This window comes from Aulonocara sp. 'chitande type north' Nkhata Bay, linkage group LG5 (genome assembly GCF_057382095.1).
Source record: "Aulonocara sp. 'chitande type north' Nkhata Bay isolate Kocher_YH1m ecotype deep benthic linkage group LG5, A_spYH_male_GT1.1, whole genome shotgun sequence".
Taxonomy (NCBI): Eukaryota; Metazoa; Chordata; class Actinopteri; order Cichliformes; family Cichlidae; genus Aulonocara; species Aulonocara sp. 'chitande type north' Nkhata Bay.
In genome coordinates, this window is record NC_141348.1 from 17597143 (window position 1) to 17617793 (window position 20651).

Consider the following 20651-nt stretch of genomic DNA (forward strand, 5'->3'; position numbering starts at 1 on the left):
TTGTGGTTACCTTAAGGATCAGGCACTCCTGCTCTTGAAAGATTTCCAGTCAATATCGAACCCTTTGCACCATTCATTCACTGGTGTTGAAGTATTGAAAGGTATAAAGAATGGAAAGCGACTATTTTTGGTAGTGTTAGTACTGAGTTAACCCTTAACCCTAATATTACTCGGTGTGATGGGTACAGTATTTATTTTTATTGACACTGACAAGAAATTCCTAATTTTATATCAAGAGCTGAAAAATGCTGTGATTTAAGAGGCAGCTTTAAGTCAAAATGTTAACACAAAGTCTGCAACACCTACTGAAAGAACTGGATGTTTAGCAACAAACCTTTCACTGTCGAGCCTAATCTGCAGATATCCATTTTTAAACGGGGCTAGTTTCACTTACGCGCCAACATGAGATTCAATTTTATTTATATATATATAATCACATCAGCCACCTCATATCAGTTGCCTCATATTGCAAGAACCCTACAATAATACACACAAATATGTAAAGGAAATACCTTTAGTGAAAATGGTTTCATTTCTGCTTCGTAGGGTGAAAAAAATACATTAATAATGACCAAACTTAGCCCTCTAAGTTAATTATAGTATTTGATGAATAAGGCAATGGGAAAACGAATTGGCCATTAAGGTTAAATTTTTACATCAAAATGTACTGATTTTATTAATGGTCAGCTTGGCCTGTTGTAGCATCTACCACTGACTGATTATGTCTAATGAGTTATGTTACATCTGTAGCAACATATGCAGTCACTTCCTGGGTGTGAACTGAAACATAAATACCTTTTCTCCTCTAATTGACAATAATGTCACCTGTGGATTGGTCAGGAATCCAGTGTATTTGTTCCTCTTCCTATCAGATCCCCCTGAGGTGTCAGCAAGGTCAGAGAGAAAACGTGTGGTGGTTCATTGTGGTCAATACTGGTGTAAAAAGTAGGAAATTGAAGCTTCAGACATTGTATGGCTAAGCATTCTTACTTAAAAGGCCCTCCCTGTTGAGAGCCAGTAATGAAAGCAAGCTGACCGTGTATAAGGTTTATCCTCAATGAGCACTGACTGTGACAGAATGATGATGGATCTCACTAATAATGACTTGAATGTCTTATTTAAATTGACATAGTGTAGAAGAGGATATTGGTGGTATAGATGGGTGTCAGTGCTGTTTACAGATGATAATTGGAATTGGTCGGACCGCATGTACGTCTCGTCCCCATGGATGATTCATTTGACCCCTTAGAAGAAGAGGGAGTCAAAGGGGTCAAAAATGGGCGGGGAAGAATAAGGAAGACAATGATGTGTGCTGGGGGATTGGTCTATATATTGAGGGGAAGAAAGAGGGAGCAGAGAATCTCTTCAGTAAAACACCTCGGTTGTACCGCAAGCTGATTTTAGCACTAAATCCACCAAAGGAAAAGAACATTTTGAAGTGAACCCCTGCAGGTACACTGAGGGAAACTTGGACTGATAAAGCTGTGAAATCTAAGACTAAGGTAAGGACAAATGACTACATTTCTGCCCAGTTTTAGTAGTTTATCTAAAACTATTATTCGATTCAAGATCTGATACTTTCAATATTTACTTTCAGAATGACAAAGGACAACTAGAATATTGTACTCAAAATTGAGTAAATGATAGAAGCGCCGAAAGCAAGGATGTCAAACTCATTTTTCTTTATGAGTGGGAAAAGCTGTAAAATTTGTGAAAATGCAGTAAAAAGTTCAAAAATGTATGTGTTCCTTCACGTTTTCCAGAGCCATCCAGTGGGCCGCGATTGGAGTCTTTGCAGGGCTGATTCTGGTCTGCGGGTCTTACGTTTGACACCCCTGGCTTAAAGTGATGTTATGTAAAAGTTTTCCAAATGCAGTGAAAAATTTGGATGTTCGCCTGAAATGATAGCCAGCATCCATAATAATATAGCAAGTTTGCACTGAAATGTTTTAGCTCAGATCTTAAAATTAACTTTATTGCAGCTAACAACACTTTTCTTTTTAGCTTTTATTGCAGGAAATTCTCAATAAAGAATGTGTTCTTCAAATATTTTTCAAACTAACTCTATGTCCATTCTTCTAGGTGGGAATATCATGTGTGTGTCTCGACTGGCTTTGCTCTTGGGGCTGCTTCTCTGTGTGGGGGCTCAGCTGTCCTTTGCCCAGCACTGGTCCCATGGTTGGTATCCTGGAGGAAAAAGGGAGCTGGACTCCTTTGGCACATCAGAGGTTGGGATAAGTGTTTGTGTGAATAATTTAACCAATCACTGAGTAGTTTCTGTTGAGAATGAAGATACCCTTTATCCCTTAACCTCAATCTGTTTTGCTTCTTAGATTTCAGAGGAGATTAAGCTGTGTGAAGCAGGGGAATGCAGCTACCTGAGACCCCAGAGGAGGAGTATCCTGAGAAACATTCTTGTAAGTGAGAAAAGCAGAGATGAACAGTAGCATGTTTAATGGTACTTGAATCACAATGTCTTGCCATCAGTATATTTCTTATGATCATATGATCATGAGATTTTGTCTACTCTGAAATCTGACTGACATTGACTGAAAATTCTTGACTGACATACACATATTAGTGAAGTTGTGCTTATCCAGCCATAGTGTGCATATCTGTGTGTAGCCTGTATTGATTTCTGTGTATTAGTCTAATGCCATACTAAATTCTTTCCACAGCTGGATGCCTTAGCCAGAGAGCTTCAGAAGAGAAAGTGACATCTTTCCAGAGACGGCTTTTCTATAGTAACCCACTTCCTTTGTATTTCTGCCTTGACGTGATTTTGTGATCATCTGGCCTTGCTGTTTGTAATGTTTGTCAGTAAATTTGTCTTGTTTTTTTCGATGTGAAAATGATGTCCCAGAATAAAATATCTATTTTGATATTAACTTGTTTTTTTTTCTTCATTTTTGGTGCAGCTAATGATATGAATATAAGGCATAGAGAGAAAACACTGACTTCTTAGATGATAAAAAAGTAGCAAATACATAAATATGAATCAGTTCCATTTACATACTAAGGATCCGGGTCCTGCTGTGCATGCGCAGAGTCGTGATTTTAGATATTTCGATAGAAGAAGTAAATCATTTGAGCATAACAGAGAGATTTTCCCATTGCCGTTTCTGATTATTCGTTAAAGGATTTTCATGAAAACAAGTCTTTAAAATACACAAGACGAAAAAATACGGAGGATGTAAGTTATTAAAACTAGCTTTCCTGTACCAGGACTACAATACTACTGCGCATGCACGTTCAGGTAGGGAAAAAAAGATGGACGACACAAGTGGCTGTACTTCGCTAACTGCGGAGTCAGACTCTCAAAATAACATTGCCAGTATCCCTAACGCGACTTCTGTCACAGGTGCTGACAAAGTAATAAACAATAAAATAGATAGTACCCAGGTTGAAGGTGAGTTGTCTTCAGAATGTGAAAATTCAGCCGTATGGCACCCTACCTGCTGCGCCTTTGTTAGCTTTTCTGCTATGTGGCTAGCCAGCTCATTATTCTAGTGAGCTCGTTAGCTGCTTAGCTAAATTTGCTAACGTCGGCTGCCTAACGTTAATCTGCTTTAACGTGAGGGGCTTTCAGAATTTTATAGCGGTCTCTACGAGGAGGATAGTAGAAACTATCGCCCCGAAAATCTCCCTCTTACCCTTGGCCCAGCTTGATGATTAAACCATGAACAGTTAGGGTACTTTTCCTTATGTTGTTTGTCTCAGAGCTAGTACCAGCAAGTTCGACCCCCACACGAAACAGTCCCTTTAAATGATTCCATATACCGGTAGTTAATGCTAACCGATTCGTCGACTAACCGGTTTTAGCAGCAGAAGCCATAAACTGTTAAGTGGATGACATAATTTATTTCATCCTACATGGGAAAGCTAGTCTAATTGTAAACTTAGTCTGAAATGTCGCCATTTAAAAAAAAAAAAAAAAAAACCAATATTAAGGACTGCAAACCTTAGCACCTGAAGCATCATTGAGGCTAAAACTTAAAGTTGGCATCCACCTTTTTTGTGCCGGTTAAACTCATTAGTAAACTAAAACAGTGTTCTCAAGGTGAAAGGATAATAAATGGAAATGGAAAGTCATTTGGTAAGTACAATATTTGAAATATATCAGTGCACATAAATTCTTCAGGAGCATCAGAGTGAGTACATATAGAGTACTTGTTTCAGTCTTTTATTTCTTGCATTTAAACACCTTTTAGTGTTTAATTGTCCTGAGGTCCTTTATATGTGCTTCACAGCACTTCATGTAGGATGCCAGTGTTGATACTCAGCACTTTAAAAGTAAACCCTCATCACCTTTGATTGCCTTATTTTCTTTTTCATAGTAATTTTCAGTATTTATAAGTATATCAGACTGTCCCGTAATTTCAATTAGAACATTTTTTCATGATAAGCACCTCTGCAAGTGCATGTGTTTACATTTGAGACAAACGCAGATATTTTAAATAAGTTATTTTTTTAATTTAAAAAAACTACTGAAGTAAAGTAGTTAACAATTTTAGTTCTTCTAACAGAAATTCAGTCTCCACCAGTCATCATGTCCTATGATTAGTTCAGTACAGCCTACAACATCAATAATCTTGCCTAAACATTGTTATTTACTGGTATCAGCACTGTACTCGTTGATTTCACTTTAATAAATTTCATATTTCTGTGTTGCAAAATGTCCTTCAAAGTTTTGAAAATATGAGCAATACAAGACTGGCTGAACAGTTAGGTTGTTGAAATAACACAGAAACATCATGCTCATTCAGTGTGGTTTAATGTTGTTTCTGGGCCACACTTTATCAAAATATCCGAGCAGACAAGTTATTTCTTTGCTTGTAAAACTTAATATTTAATCCACATGCGTGAGTGTCATCACTAAACTGTACTTTTTAAAAGTAAATCACTAAACAGGTATTGCAACAAAAGGGTAATTTGTCATCTATTTTTTATTTATTTAGGAATTAGTTTAACTTTTTTGTTTTATGTGTGGGTATTTAAGTTGTCACATATTTTTTTTCTTTTTTTTACGTCTACTTTTAGTTAATTGGCACTGAATGCACCACTAGTGAATCAGCTATTGCATCTCAACCAGAATCTGCAGAATGGAAGAAATCAAGTACCAATTTGTTATGGGCTAGCAATATAATATGCAGTATGTGTCAACATGTGTGTTGCATGCTACTTTAGGAAGTGTGTGTTGAGCGGAAATAGTTTTAGAAGATTAAAAAAAATAAAAGTGTATCTTACTTTTCCCTCATAAATGATAAATAAACTTTTCCATAAGGGGAACGTTTTAATAGAAATATGTATTTAAGTGGTTATATTCACAACTCCCCAGTTGTGTAGACCTTTGTAGAATTAGCAGGTCATATTAAAATCATTGTAAATGTTGAATGAGATTTGCCACACTAAGGCAAAGCATATTGTATAAATTAACAAATTACAAAACAAATTAGTTTGTTTTGAAAAAGAACCATTAGATAGGTTAATATATGATCCAATAAAGGTTGTGTGAAAGTTAAAGATTCAGCCTTTTTTTTCTGTGTACTGAGAAAATGGAAGTTGTATTGGACAAATCCACATGCGTGAGTGTCATCACTAAACTGTACTTTTTAAAAGTAAATCACTAAACAGGTATTGCAACAAAAGGGTAATTTGTCATCTATTTTTTAAATTCTTATGTGAATTTAATAATTTAATAGTGTTTCGTTTGTGCTTCATGTTTAAATAAGTTTTCATGTATTCTGCCGCACAGGAAACAAAGCTGAAGAGGCGCTACTGAAGTGTCTCCTTACAGACAGTTACTGCCATGTGTGTGAGGCTGTGCTGCTGTTTAAGTCACAGCGGCTGTCTCACTATGAGGTGTGTTTTATCCTCCAGGCACAAATCATAGCACCGTAGTACAACTTTAATTAGACCTGCCATAAGTAAAATATTTTCTAATAATGTCTCACATGTTGTCCAACTGCAGGGAAAGAAACACGCTCAGAAACTCAAGCTGTACCTGCAGACCAAAAAAGCAGAAAAGTCAACAGGCGCCCAGGTTAGTGGCCAAGTTTAAGTTTTCTTTTTCTGTCAGATGGAGTCTCTTGTCTGTAATCATGAGAACTGAGTGAGGACAAACTAATGTAAGCATCCAATAGTGAAGAATATCAGAGCTACAGTATTAGTGCTTTAATAATATCCCTCTCAAAAGAATATGAGGGGTATATGAAAGCAATCTTGTATTCATAAAATAAGTAGTTTATAGTTTTTGTTTGTTTTTTGCAGCAGACGATGAGTAATGATAAAGATCATTTCTGTGAGCTTTGCAACATGGTATTTAGCTCACCTGTGGTGGCAAGATCACACTATGAAGGCAAAGTCCATACAAAAAATCTTCGTAAACAAAGTCTTCACCTATCAGGCAAGTTTGAGCTCTGTGATGCAAAAAGCATTTTCTTGATGTAGATTTTGATATTTACACACAGTAAGGAAGATATGTTGACATCATGATTTCACTGTCATTTTATAGAGAAGTCTACAGAAGTGCGTGCTTCATCAGGTCTCCAACAGGATCCTGATAAGTCTCAGCAAAAACCATCCTCAGAGGGTGTTGTGGAGCATGATTTGGATCCAGCAGTCACCAGTGCTACATGTAGCACAGAGGTTGATTTGAAGGATCCCAACAAGTACTGTGCCCTGTGTACTGCCTCCTTCACGAATCCCCATGTAGCCTTGCAGCACTACAGTGGACGCAAACACCAGAGGAATCAGGCCAGACAGGAGCTGCTCAAACAGCTAGGACACAATGTAGAGCAAGGTAACTTTTTGCCTTTGAGCAAACAGGATAATACAAAGAGCGTTAAATCCTTCAGGAATTTAATAAAAATCACCACAGCAGCCTGAAACCAGGACAGAAACATTAACAAGAAAGGGAAAAAGAAACAGGAAGTTCTGAAGGGAAAAGTGAAAAATCTAGTTGAAACATCTACATCAGCAGTGAAGATTTATCCCAGCACAGGTGGGTGAATAGGAGATAATCAAATAGAAGTTGGCTTTGTAGCATTATTACAGATAGTCTGATTAGCTATAATTCTGTGGTTTTGTTATTATTTATTATTATAACAATAATCTGACTTTAATCTGATAAGTCTGACTCGAGGGGATTGAATCAGGTGAGCCAGAATGTCAGAAAGTTTAATAAAGCAGTTTCCTGTTTTTTATTTTCAGCTTTAGGCGCTACAGCATCTCTTTGTGGAGATGGCATGAATGATTTGGAGAAAACCAGAATTTGTAAAACAGTAGAAAAATGACTTTACTAAATCTTTATTGGCCCGTTGAAAGTTGTTGGATTTTTTAAAAAAATCTCTCTTCTTTCTAATCTTTTTCTCCAGGCAGTTCCTTGATGTGTCAGATGTGTAGTATGCAATTTAACTCTGTGGAGATGTACCAGGACCACATGCAGGGAAACAAACACCAGATAAAGTAAGTTTAAGAAGACAATGTCAACTTTTAAAGTGTAATATTTACTACATTGCACTTCAGCTTACCTTTGGCAAGAAGTAATTATTTGTGATGACACTAAATAATATGAAAATAACACTGTTATAAATATACAAAGGAATCGCAACCTGTAACAACCTGACACAAATCAAGTGTTAGCTTAATTTAGATACCAAGTTGGTTTACAGGGAGTTTGTAATTGTAGAGAGATAATGAATTCATTTTGGGCATGTCATTTTCAAGCAGGAACCTCAGAATGCCTCTGTGGTTTACTAAGGCTATATTTTGTAGGTTTTTCATCACCATTTATCTGATTGAATAGCAGCCTAATTCAAGTTTATGTGTTCTTGCTCAGGGAGAAGAAGGTCATCGATCTATGCCAATCCCAGCAAAAACTGTACAGCACATTTGCAGATGAACTGGCTGATTACATTCAGGTTCAGAAGGCTCGTGGAATCACTCCTAAGACTAATCAGGTCCTCCCTCAGGATACCATGCAAAAGGAAGATGAAGCTGAAGAACGGGAAGTAATAAATAGGAAGAATATGGTGGAACTAAATAAACCTGTGTCGAACCTCCTTCCTACCTCCATTTCTCCTCATCAGTCCCACTCTGGTCATTACTCTCCACTTCAAATGGGGTGTTCATCGTTTCAGGGCCCACCCTTGCCGTCACGTGCCTCAAACTACAACTATCCTCCTCCAGTTCTTCGTAACTCAGGTCCTCCACCGCTCACTAGTTGGCCCATGAGAAGAAGGCAGAGAAGGTCAAGCTCTTCCTCCTGTACTACCTCATTATCTTACTCCTCCTCCTCGTATTCCTCCTCCAGCAGTAGTGAAAGTGACAGTGATCATAGTGAATATAGGCACAGAGAAAAGAGGCAGATTAAAACATCCCATAGGGAGAGAGTGAGGAGAGGAAGGGATGAGGAGAGGAGGAGGAAACGCCAGAGGAGGGAAAGAGATGATGACTCAGAGGAGAGAAGAAGAGAGCAATCTGTTGAGTCGGAGGAGGAGAGGAGCAGGAAAAAGTCAAAAATTCATGGCAAGTGGAGACGAAAAGAAAGAAAATCCCTTAAGGAAAACTTTAAAGTGGAAAGAGGAGATCAAGTTATGGACAAATTAAAGCCAGAAGTCATGATGAAGAATAGCAAAGAGACTGAACTGCATATTCAGACTGAAATTAATGTTAAGCAAAGGGAGGGTGAAGAGGATGAGTCCATTAAACCTAAATACAGAAAAGAGAAGAAGAAGGCAAAAGAGAAAGCAGACACTAGGACAGAGGAGGAAAAGCTGTGGGACGACTCGATTCTGGGGTGTTAAACTCTGCAGGAGCAGCTGAAGTGAACAGTATTCTGGACTACTTTTGGCAAACATTTATTATAAGCATGACATTGAAAATAATAATAAGCTATATTAAAATGATTTTAAAAAAATCCTGTCAGCAGGTAGCAAAGGCCTTTTCTATATCTGCTCTAATAACCGAAAAGTGTTTTCTTATACAAGTTTGCTAGCTGGCTAGCCATGTAGAGTCAATTTGTATGTGTATAAGAAATGAATGTATTTCGTTTGTATCTGGAGGAGATTCAGCATTAATTTTATACTATGACACTTTATAATAAGTTTGGTTTGTGTGTACAGTGAGTTGATGGCTGTAATGTTTAGCACTGTTTGTTTATGAAGTACTCTTAACTCATCACTAAGGTAAATTTGATTATGGATGCGTGCATCTGGCATGGACTTGATAGATTGTCATCCCTTTAGCAGTCTCTGGTTGGCACTGTTGAGCTTCATCCATTTCATCAGTACTGAAAATAAAAGCTCATAGATGTCAGAAGCTTATTCATTTCATTACTTCAGAAGCTCTCTGTGTGTTCTCACTCTCAGGCACAAAAGTTGAAATAAAGCCACTGACAACGTGCTGTACAGAAGTTCAGTGTAAGACGTATTATGAAATGATAAAAATACAACAAATACTGCCTGGCACATGTGTTGCACCACAGCAGATTTAACACTTCATTAGTCTGCAGTGCACTGTGTACATGTGTATGTTTTATGATTGTATTTATACAACCAGAAAACACATTTGCGGTCATACAGGTGCAGACGTTCAAATGAGGACAACTCTTTACATAACCTCAGAATTCAGGTTGAAGAGCAATGTGCAAACTGAACAAAGTTAGTAGTTAAAGGAAACTCCAAAGGGAAACAGTATCACCTACTGTTAAACTATGAGCTATAAAGTGGGCCACTTACACTCCTAATCCCTACTGTCATTTTTATTTACATGCATCTACACAAATGTTCTTTTAAGTAAATCTTAAGGTATCTGAAATGAGTTATCAAAATACTTTGATTGGCCGAGCCACTGTTCCTCTGATGCTCTTGGTACATCACATCTACTCAAGAAAAACAATTTTGTGTTTTTATCTTTTCGTTTGCTTGTGGGCTGTATTGTTAAATGTTCATTGAGAGCTATATGTATGAGCCTAGATATGAAAGTAGTTGGTAGTGGTCAAACGAGGAGTGAGTGTGAATTTATCTGAAAAGTTTATAAAGAAAAACTTTTAAATCAACATGCGTGAAATAACTTCCCATTGTGTTTTGAATGTCAGTCGTTATTAAGTTAGATGTTGATTGGATTGCTGGCGCAAAGAAAAAATGTGGATCATAGAAGTGACACAAAAGTTGAAATGGTTTAGTGCAGAAGTCCTGCAGATGCTGTAAATAATCTTCTGAACTATGGTCTTGACATTAATTATCTTTAAAGCTCTGGTAATGAGAATGACACTGCTACATCTCTGTATTTTTTATGGATGACTTCTCAAAGAATACTAAAGTAAAAAAATTAAGAAAGAAATAGCAGAGCAGGCAAGTAAAACCAGAGCTTGGCAGCATTTGACGTAAAGCATTGAAGTGGAGAGACCAACAAAGGCTTTATAGCTCAGCGATGTGTGAAGAGCGCACATCTGAAGACCCCTGAGATCTGTTTTCAAAGAATCTTGTTCCTCGCCTGAGTGTACAACCCCCGTAGAACTTTAGGGTTCCCACATCCTCTCACTTTAAGATCCCCACCAGACCGTTCTGTACCCTTACCCTTTACGAACGCACAAAAGATCCACAAACACCACATGATTTAAAGGATCATCACTGTTATCGAGCAAGTGTGAAAAGGACGTCTGTGAAAAAGAGATTTCAAAAGTCCTCTCTTTGTCAGAATGGCAACTTTAAAAATTACACATCAAACATTGCAGAGATACTGTCTTGATGTAGGGAAAAGTGCTTCAAATCAGGTTTTTATCTCTGAATGTCAGTGAAACTCATAGTCTTCAACGTGAGGCATAGATTTGAGTTTATTGAGTAGATGTTGATGTATCTTGTCACAAAATGCAAAAAATAAAAATTCATTGTGAAAAGCCAAACATACAATGGCTCCACATTTGGAAATGCATAGGTGTCCTGTGTGTGATGTATGTGTACATATATAAAGTTTAAATACTATATCTGTAATGATTTTCTGTAATTTTAAATATAAAATCAATCAGTGGTTGTTGTTTTTTTAAGCAATCATGAAAATAACTGATGGTTGCAGCTCTAACTGGCTTATTTTTCTGTTTCAAGCAATGTGCCTGTAACTGCCTGATTAAACTTAATAATGAGTCCCCTTAACAATGATGCTGGTGCAGTGGGACATAATGAACATAGTCTGCTGTTTTTACACAGCCAGGGGTCTGTAACTGTTAAATGCTTGTATGTAAGGGGTTGGATAGTAAAAATGTGAATATCAAACAAGTCAGATAATATGAGATATATTTACTTAAGAACTGATTATAATATAAAACTATATGTGCACTTTTCAAAGAAGAAAAAGGTAATGCAAAATTACTTGCACAGGCACAAACTTCACTGGTTTTGACTTTAATGTTTGTTTCATGCGAGTCTTTAAGAACTTTATGGCAGGTGGAATACTGAAGTTGCCTTACACACTCCATTGAATATTTAAATGTATTTTGTATTGTTAATCCTCGTATGCAATTATTTCGTTACAGAGTTTAGGTGCCATATGTTTATATTCCCTTTTTGTTCTGTGCATGAAGCTCTGTATGTGTGGCTCTGCTGAACTCTAGGTCATGCACCTGGGCAGAGACCACAGCACTGCAAACTGCTGCTCTGGAAATATGCAACATTTTTTAATTGCTTTTGTTTATGTGGGACATAATGTGAGACAACACCACATTTTCAGCTGTGAAACATTCACTTTACGCCTCTATGAATGTTGGGGATGAATACGTTTTCTTTTTTCTTTTTTTAAAATAACAGACTTAACATAATAGTAACAGCTGTCATCGTTGGGCTCTGTTAGTTGAACAGAATAAAGAATGGCATCAATAGGTTTATTTTGATGCAGCACTTGTGCTGATCCTTATCTGTATTAGGCATTTGGGGTTTTAGAGCGTGTACGTTAAAGTCCCAGTGACTGGTGTAATGCTGTTATACCGTATCTGATAGGCCCTCTGTATCATTTTAGGGTGTTGCATTCAAGCCTCAGGGCCCTGTCAGCATAGTTCCTCCCATCATCTATGACAGATAGATATCAAGACGAGAAAGTATTAGCAACCTCCCTCAGCTAGCACACAAGTTACACACAGATACGGATACACAGCGACGGCCTGACAAAATGTTCTTTCTGTCACTGGCATGGCTATTGTTGACAGGACCACTTTGGACATCTGGTAAGACCATCAGCTTTGTCTTTAATCTCATAAGACACAAACGTTCTTGCTGTTGCAAAGTCAGGTAGCTTACCGAGGGATGTTGTTGTTTTCAAGTTCAACTGATAATCGTCTGATTTTTATCTTAAAATGTACATTTATTAAATACAGTCATTGCCATAGCATGTGATAAAGAATGAAATGTGGCTTTAAGAGTCAAAGAAGTGAGCTTTGGTTTGTTGGTTTAACACTTAGACATGATACATATGAAAGTATAGATTATTGATACGGCTATGTTATTACGTTAATTATCAGCCTTTGAGTTTTGCTTCTATACTTTAAGGGTAACATTGCAGCATTCCCCTGTAGTTTTTCATCATCATCGTCTTTTTTATATTTGCATCACTCTACTGGGGAGATTGAAATAAATCAGATTTGTGTCGTATTGTGACACATGTAAACTAAATTAGTCTTGAATGTAACACAGCACTTGTATTTCATTTATTTTTGCAAGAACAGCATGAAGCAAGAGCCAGTAAGTCTTAACCTTTCATACAAACACAGTGTTTGACTTGCTGTGTATGTTTATATATTTCATAACACTATTTCATAACACAGGCCTGTGCATTTGACTTGAAAACATAGAAAGTAGAAAATGATTGTAAAATGCGAAAAGATGTTTTACCACATAGGCCTCTTGTAAAATATCACCTAAATGCTAAATCCACCATACAGCAAATCCAAAATGTCACTGTTAAGAGTTTGAAATATATACAGGAGATTTCTTCATATTTTCATATTTTATATTGCCAGTTGGATTTATACTGGCTTTCGCTATGTAGGAAGCGTGACAACTTGCATTTATTATTACACGTATTAGTATTCCTTTTCCTTAATTAACTGCACATCTTTACGGGAGGATTGGCCATAAACCTTTGCAACGAATGGGCGAGGCAGCTTGTTATATAGTAACTCAAAAATAATTTCGGAGGAGTTTTTGAATGTGCTACAAATGTGTTGCTGAAATCTTAAATGTCGCTCTTTTTCCTAGGTCAAGATTTAAAACAGAAGCTGCTGGAAGAAGAAGTCAGCGTTCGTTACCCTAAGATCCCAAGCAGTGAGACCATTGATTGTGATTGTGGCAGCATGGCTTGTGACTTAGTCTTCTGGTTCCACAGTGACATGAGTAGCAAAGTCCACTTTCTAGGCAGATGCAACAATGCTGACCGTACTCTCTATGGAGATAACGTGGACAAAACACGTTTTAAACTCAGTAAGAGGGGCAGTAAGTCTTTTGCGCTCCGTATCATCAATGTGACGAAAGAAGACAGAGGGATTTATTCTTGTGTCTTGAAGGAAAAAAATCTTAATGAAGTATGGAAGCCTGGGACTCTTCTACTGCCAGGAGGTTTGTATTCTAAGTGCTTCCTGTCACAGTTAAATATCAGGCTAAATGTGAAATTTTCAAAATATCCATCTGATTTTGAAGAGGCAGGTCAAGCTGATGGATGATTTAAGGCTTTGGTGTGTAAATCCAACATATTAGGACTCCTACTTTAATACAAAAAATGTCTAATATTCTGCGGACTCACTGGACAGCTTTAAAAGTGTGGCGCACTTACCTTGGTGTATCAGTCGAATTCAACACCATTTTTAAAACGGTGAAGGTGCACTGCAAAAATGTGAACTAAAACAGTATGCAGTGATTTGCTACTCATTTACAAAGAAAGAATATCACTTTCTGACAGACCTTCATTTAGATTTTTTGTTGTTGTTTTTTTAAATATATATGATCGTTTTTCCAGGAGAAGCAGCTATAGAATGTTTAAAGATACCTGGGGGAGCATGCCACAAGTAATCATGTTTTGTTTTTGTTTTTTTTAAATAAAATTGGGTATGAAAAAGCATTCCAATGTCCATAAGGAGTAAAAGATGGAGCTTTCACGACTCTCTGAAAGCGTGTGTGACTACATATGTAGTCAAGGTAGAATTTCTAAGTATCTGAGGAAAATTCAAATTTGTCAATTTTATCATCTAGAGAACTTAATATCAAAAGATTCAGGGAATGCACGGAAATCTTTGTACAGACGTGAAAGGGGTATGGAATGCCCGTGATGTTCATGCACTCTGGAGTTATTGTGTTAAAAATGGATGTTTCATGGAAATCACTGCACGGACTCCAGAAACACTTCTGACAGTGAGTGAACACTGTTTATCGCTTAAAGCTGCACCAGAGAAAGAAAATCTTTTTTAAAGGTGTTTATGGCATCACAATCAAAATGAGTGTATATTTTTCAAATCATAAAAAATTCTGTTTCCACATTTGGTATGACATAAGGTTTAAATCATTTGCAAATCAATGCATATTTGCATTTTGGAAACCAAACTGGTGTCTTTGACACAAGTAAACGTTGAGAAGTTCTTTTGTATCCTGGCTTTCTGCTTCTCTTTGCCTAGCTGATGCTGCCTTACTTATCTTTCTGAACGAGGCTTAAGCAGTAAAACTTTCTCACAGCACGGGCAAACAGAAGATATTGGTACACATTCAATAGGCCAAATGGGTAAATTCTAACTACAAATAAGAAAATAAAATGCTGAAAAACTGTTCGCTGGCTCAACAGATGTACAGATGGAGGGCGATTCTGTTAATAATCATGTCAATTGTTTCTTCTCTTTGCCAATTAGAAACTTGGTAGAGAATTGCTGCAACAACAACTTTTTTTTTTTTTTTTTAGAAAAAAGTTGCTTTTTACTTTTCTTAATGGTGCTTCTGGGTGGCTTTGGCTCAGGCGATCAGGCAAGTCATCTCCTAATCGGAAGGCTGGTGATTCGATCCCTGGCTTAACCCATCTACATGTTAAGAAGGATACTTGAACCTTGAGTTGTGTTCGTCAGAGTGTAAATTTTGGTTAGAAAAACACTTAAAGAAAAAAGTGCCTCTATGTGACAGAGATATGTTGTATAAAACGCTGAATTACAGCAGAACTAGAGCAGAAAAGCGTTCTACAAGAACCAGTCCATTTACCTTTCTTTGGTCTTTATTTGACAGAGACCCCACCAACACCACCTCCTAAGCCAAAACCCAAACCACCATCCAAACCAACCTGTCGTTGCAATACAGGCGACTCCAAGGGTAAGTTATTATAGAATAAAAAGAATAAAAAGGACTTTAAATTGTTTGCAGCAGTGCATAATTGAACATTTTCTTGCAAAATGAAAATTGATTAATGATTGATTATATCATGACTCCATTGGGGGGAAGAAACATGTACTCCATTATTCCTTTGTTCCAGGAGGCTGTGGCTCTATGATTCTTTGGCCTCTTGTCGGACTTCTTGGAGGCTTGGCTCTGGCTGTTCTCTGCACGCTGCGTTACTTCAGCCGTGAGTAGCGTTTAATACATTAAATACCGTGAAGTCAACAAAACAGCCGGACAAAGGTTCCAGAAAGACACGACCAGAAATGGATTAAATTGTGCTAATAAAGGTTGAGAAAATCAAATTTTGTGATATAGTAATGTTTTATTTCTAAAATGTTTCCTTTTTTCTTCAACAACATTCTCACTTACAGGACTGCCAAGAAAGTGTCACCACCACTTTGCAAAGTAAATACAACATTAGTAAAAACAACTGTTTTTGTCTTTCATTTTATTTTTCATCCATATGCACAAGAAAAATCAAAATTCTTTACAGTATTTTTAAACTCTGATTCTGCCACCATATGCACGGGTGATGCTTTAATCTCCGTCTTCTGTTTTCTCTATTAAGGAAAAGGCAGACGTTCTAAAAAAACCTGTGTCTCGTGTATTTTTAAGGTAAGTATTACATATGTTAAATGTTGTCTATGGTTATTGAAACTAATGTAAATTAACAAATATTGCTTCTTTGATTGCAGTGACTGAAGTGCTTTGTTTGAGTGTTCTCTCTGGCCACGAAAGGCATGATTCACCCCTAATATCAGGTCTTCTAACAACATCTCGAGTTTATTTACGCTTCAATGAACTCTCAGCAAGAAGAAAAATTTGCTTTTTCAACAGCAGCAGCAGCCATGTAACATAACGCATGTAATAATGCATAATGTAACATAAAGTTTAAAGACCCATGTTGTGTTTTGTATCTATAATCTTTCTTTCTGCCTCTAATCAGTGAGCTGCATTTAGCGTAATTTATCAATGTGGTTTTCAATTCATCAGGTATTAATGTGCTGTGAACTGTAATCATTTATTTTGATGCAAACATCACAAAGTACACAAATAGACATACAGTAATTGTGCAGTTTTCTGCGTTCTTTGCTTTCTTCTGTACTTCTTTGTGTTTTTCACGTTATTGCAGCAGTTTAGACACAGAACAAAAAGCACTGTCATGTCGGTATTTCTGTGAGCATGCTTGTGTTTAAACAATAAAACTGTATCATTTCAGTCATTTATGGTGGTTATGAGTGATCTAATTATCCAAAATGCAGCATTGCCTAGAAAGCAATGATACTCAGGAGGTATTTTGCAATAGCAGAAATGCTTCCTGTCCTGAAGCTACAGGTCAAGCACTGTGCATGTTTTCCAGTGATAGGAACAGATAAGACGTTCTGGCTTTGTTGCGTTGTTCGTCTTAGATGTCTGTGCCTGTCTGTGGAGAGGGCATAGAGGTTTGAAAGTGGGCGTTGTACTTCCATTGTCAATATTGTGCTTAGCGGAAGTTGAGTAGGTGAGTGACAGGGTTTGGTGTCTTCTTTTACTTTTGATGTGTAAACTTGCATCATATTCAGTTTCTCTTGAACTGCCATGTATGTGGCAACAAGCTTTGCTGTATAATGTTAAATTACAGGCTACAAAGTCATTTCATAGTAAGTGTAAGTCTCTTGCTTCCTTATTCACCCTTGTGTGCATGCATACAGATACACACACACACATACGCAAACCAACCCAGTTACACCTGGGTGATTGAGAAGTGCAAAGACACAACTAAGTTCGCGGTTGATTGGGTCGCAGGGAATGTACGCAGCTCTTTCCTGTGTGCTGGAGCACGAGGATATACCGAACTATGTTCACTGAGATGCTATCGCTTCGCTTAGCTTTGAGCTATTCGTCTAGTCCCTGAAACAAAAAGACCACAAAAAGTACCACAGACTGAACCACAAGCACTGACGGAGAAAGAGGAGCAGTAAGCGAAAGACAAAGTAAAAAGTTTCTAAATTAATGCAGTAAAATAAATAAATAAATGCATGAAAACCTTCTTAAGAGTTTTTGGAAGACATTTCATTGACCAAATGGATTTACACTGGCTGAGGATGTTACACATTTAATAAATGGAAATACAAGAACTATTATACAAGAAAATTAAGGAATGCGTTTGAATTCTTGTAAACTGAGGTAACACTGGTTGAGAAGACTTTTAAAAACACATCCTGTATCAGCACTATGCAAAAGTATTACTGCTTCACAGTCAAAGCCAAGTAGACCAAGGTCACAGTACACTGCCACCTTAAGAAAAGCAAAAATGTAAGTATGAGATAATCTTAAGACACAGCAACACAAATCATAAAGGTGCGCCAACTCATTGGGTAGAAAACTTAATATTGTAATCTTTGTAGAGTTTGTTGTTTGTATTTGCTTTTAATTTTAACATGTATTAAAAACTTATAGAACCCTTACACGTTATTATCATATGTAAGTAAATTCATTAAGTTATGTGATGTATGCTAAAAAGAATGGATTTCTTCAGCTTTCTGTTTCTAGATAGATTTATTTTAAACATTGAGACACAGTTGAAACTAAATGCTCACAGATATGATGAACTGTAAACATTATTTTTCTGTTATTTTTCAGTTTTCTGATGTCTCCTTCATTTGTTTCCTGTAATAGTAGAGTCAAATCAGACATACATTTTTTACATTTACTTTTTAAAAAAACAAAACAAACTTGTTTGCAAATGATAATGTTTGTATAATGTTTGACCTGCAAAATAACAATGTCTTTGTGAAGTCTTGTAAACGTCCATTCATCCATCCATCTTCTTCCGGTTATCTGAAAATACACACGATTAATTTTTTGGATTAAATTTTTTTTTTTGGTGGGGGGGGGGGGGGGCAGCATAAATCATGGAAAACAAGTGCTTACATCCCAAAAAAGGGAATTTAATCCAGTACTTTTCTTCTTAAATATTGTAACAGCCATAAACTATAACAGCATGCAATTTTTAATCTAATGATGTGGCAGTGCTATACACTCAACTGTTTGTGGTGAAATCCATAACTATTATCTCATGTTACGTCTTGCTACAGATACAAAATACATAAAAGCCACATATTTATATATTATTTAATTAAATATAGGTAATATGCACATTGTGACACAATTAGGATAAACTAAAATTGAAACTGCAGTTTTCTAATACAGACCATCTTGAGATATCAATATTAAGTACAGTTTCATGCATGTAATAAGAGTCAATACACAGAAAAATTGAGCTTTATCCTTTCATGTGTACAGAAAGTGTTGTGCACTATTTTCAAAACTCTATTGAAAAGTGCAACAAACAAAATTATTCCAAGCTCTTTAGTAAGAAGACACGTACACGTATTATTTCCAATTTGTCACATTTGTATAAACTATTTCAGCTTCCTTCCCAAAAAATCCCAAACAGTATATGTAAATATATCACGTCTTCAGATAGAGAAACATTTTATATGTAAAATGGCCTGAGTGTAAATTTAGCCCATTCAGGACAAATTTGTGCTGCTTGTAAAAAGCACACAGCGTAGACCTTTTTGAGATATCAGTATCAAGGAGATGTAACTTCTTACTTTGCAATATTTAGACAGTTTACTTAGCAAAAGCCAACAAAGTAAAGCAAAATGAAAGTCGTAACAGGAAGCATTATCCACAAATTATGAAAAAAATTCTGACCAAATCACTTTAACTTTGAAGTCTTTTAGAGCGCTCCATTTCTACTTACTCCAATCCTCTTGATGCTCTTGGTTTCCACTTTACTCCTTTTTCTATAATGCTTGAAACCAGACCAGCCAGTTGAGCAGCAGAGCAATGATAACTGAGCCAAAGTGAACAAAAAAATACTATTCAAATGTGTTTACTGGTAATGAAGGTGGCATTTTCAGAACACAAGGATATTCAGCATTATTGTGCTGAGTACCTTTTTTTTTTCACTGGCTTCCCCTGGTCACCCACCACATAATCACACACACACACGCTCAGGTTTCAGGTTGGAGATCCCCTGTGTGACTAAGATAGGGAAGCCCATGCAGGTGTGTTTGTGAGTGACTCAACCCTGAAACAGAGAGATGGAAAGGTGAAGTGGGCTAATTGTGTGCTTTTTGACTAGGTCTTCCCTTTGATACAATGCATCAACAGAATCCCCTATTTGCTGAAAACAATGCAAGACTGAAACTTGATTTAATTTGTAATAAATATAAAAGTGACTTATTGAAAGCAAAAATAGGGTCAATGACAATCTGAATTTCGAGGAATTATTGTAACAGTTGAAAGAAAGACAAAAAAGACAGACAGACAGACAGAAAGAAAGAAAGAAAGAAAGAAAGAAAGAAAGAAAGAAAGAAAGAAAGAAAGAAAGAAAGAAAGAAAGAAAGAAAGAAAGAAAGAAAGAAAGAAAGACGCTAAATGAGATTAACAAACCAAACAAAACTGTGTCCTCTTATTACTCTCACTCCCCCCTCTTTTTCATTCTTTCTGTCTCCTCCCACCCATGGAACAGATCACCCACAAAAGCGCAAAATGTCAGCACTCAGTGCCCATTACCAAATTGCTGCATTTATTTTCCAGCACTGAACCGGAAAAAGGGCTTCGAGTTGCGCCATAGCAGCTGTTGCTCTACTCAGTTTATCTGAAGGGGGTTTCACTTCCGTACAGCTCTTAGACAACATTTCACTTGAAATGATACAAGCTGTAACGCTTTATGGTTGCTACGTTCTTCTTTCCTTTTGCTAGAGTTGTTAGCTCAATATAGCTTTATAAACTGTGAATAAAACTGATAAGATTTAAACTGAAGCAGGTAGGAACACTCTTTGAAATGAATATTCTAGAAATTTAATGAATTCAAATTCCTGTCTTTTCCCATAATGAAAATTGTAGTATCTTTTGTTAGCTCACAAGCGGTTTCCTTTAAATTTTCAGTCCCCCAAGTTCCCCAAGACCGAAAAAAAAGACCTGATAGCCATTATCTTTAAGAATGACTTCATGCTGTTGCTCATGCACAGCATAACAAAACAATAAAAACATTTTTTTTTAAAATGTTACTTTGTTCATTTTTCACAAGATTAAAATCATGCGCTGTACCCTCCATCCAATAGAAGAAGTACTTGTATGAATATGTGTGAATGGATGAAAGAGGCAAGTTAAATAAAGCGCTCTGAGTGCTCAAGAAGAGTAGAAAAGCACTACGAACCAGTCCATTTACCATTCAGACCAATGTCACTGAACATATTT

At 36.7% G+C, this 20651-nt stretch overlaps 3 protein-coding genes across 4 annotated transcripts; all 3 read left to right on the forward strand.

Annotated features, from left to right (window-relative positions):
• Positions 1 to 1372: 1372 nt before the first annotated feature.
• On the forward strand, positions 1373 to 3254 carry gnrh2 (gonadotropin-releasing hormone 2). 2 transcript variants are annotated; one of them, XM_086291726.1, is made up of 4 exons: positions 1373 to 1502; positions 2083 to 2228; positions 2334 to 2417; positions 2679 to 3254. In XM_086291726.1, the coding sequence occupies exons 2-4, from the start codon at positions 2094 to 2096 to the stop codon at positions 2715 to 2717; spliced, it is 258 nt and encodes an 85-aa protein (XP_086147852.1). In that variant the 5' UTR covers positions 1373 to 1502; positions 2083 to 2093; the 3' UTR covers positions 2718 to 3254. The 2 variants fall into 2 exon arrangements, with proteins under 2 accessions (XP_086147852.1, XP_086147851.1); XM_086291725.1 differs by lacking the exon at positions 1373 to 1502 and having other exon boundaries at positions 2034 to 2228.
• An 11-nt stretch (positions 3255 to 3265) lies between these two features.
• zmat1 (zinc finger matrin-type 1) lies at positions 3266 to 9420 on the forward strand. The gene is made up of 7 exons (XM_086291724.1): positions 3266 to 3409; positions 5756 to 5862; positions 5972 to 6043; positions 6271 to 6406; positions 6515 to 6802; positions 7377 to 7467; positions 7841 to 9420. Exons 1-7 carry the CDS (start codon positions 3271 to 3273, stop codon positions 8805 to 8807), a joined length of 1800 nt encoding a protein of 599 aa, XP_086147850.1. The 5' UTR covers positions 3266 to 3270; the 3' UTR covers positions 8808 to 9420.
• Positions 9421 to 11662: 2242 nt separating this feature from the next.
• On the forward strand, positions 11663 to 16618 carry cd8b (cd8 beta). The gene is made up of 7 exons (XM_086294178.1): positions 11663 to 12217; positions 13248 to 13604; positions 15246 to 15329; positions 15490 to 15579; positions 15767 to 15800; positions 15964 to 16010; positions 16091 to 16618. Exons 1-6 carry the CDS (start codon positions 12163 to 12165, stop codon positions 15980 to 15982), a joined length of 639 nt encoding a protein of 212 aa, XP_086150304.1. The 5' UTR covers positions 11663 to 12162; the 3' UTR covers positions 15983 to 16010; positions 16091 to 16618.
• The last annotated feature ends 4033 nt before the right edge of the window (positions 16619 to 20651 follow it).

Bases quoted from the DNA above. Each gene is read 5' to 3' on its own strand.
- gnrh2 (XM_086291725.1), top strand. From the start codon at position 2,034: ATGTGTTCTTCAAATATTTTTCAAACTAACTCTATGTCCATTCTTCTA. The intron at 2,229-2,333 runs GTTGGGATAAGT...TTTGCTTCTTAG, and splicing joins ACTCCTTTGGCACATCAGAG to ATTTCAGAGGAGATTAAGCT. The intron at 2,418-2,678 runs GTAAGTGAGAAA...TTCTTTCCACAG, and splicing joins GTATCCTGAGAAACATTCTT to CTGGATGCCTTAGCCAGAGA.
- zmat1 (XM_086291724.1), top strand. From the start codon at position 3,271: ATGGACGACACAAGTGGCTGTACTTCGCTAACTGCGGAGTCAGACTCT. The intron at 3,410-5,755 runs GTGAGTTGTCTT...TCTGCCGCACAG, and splicing joins AGATAGTACCCAGGTTGAAG to GAAACAAAGCTGAAGAGGCG. The intron at 6,407-6,514 runs GCAAGTTTGAGC...GTCATTTTATAG, and splicing joins ACAAAGTCTTCACCTATCAG to AGAAGTCTACAGAAGTGCGT.
- cd8b (XM_086294178.1), top strand. From the start codon at position 12,163: ATGTTCTTTCTGTCACTGGCATGGCTATTGTTGACAGGACCACTTTGG. The intron at 13,605-15,245 runs GTTTGTATTCTA...TTTATTTGACAG, and splicing joins GACTCTTCTACTGCCAGGAG to AGACCCCACCAACACCACCT. The intron at 15,580-15,766 runs GTGAGTAGCGTT...TCTCACTTACAG, and splicing joins CACGCTGCGTTACTTCAGCC to GACTGCCAAGAAAGTGTCAC.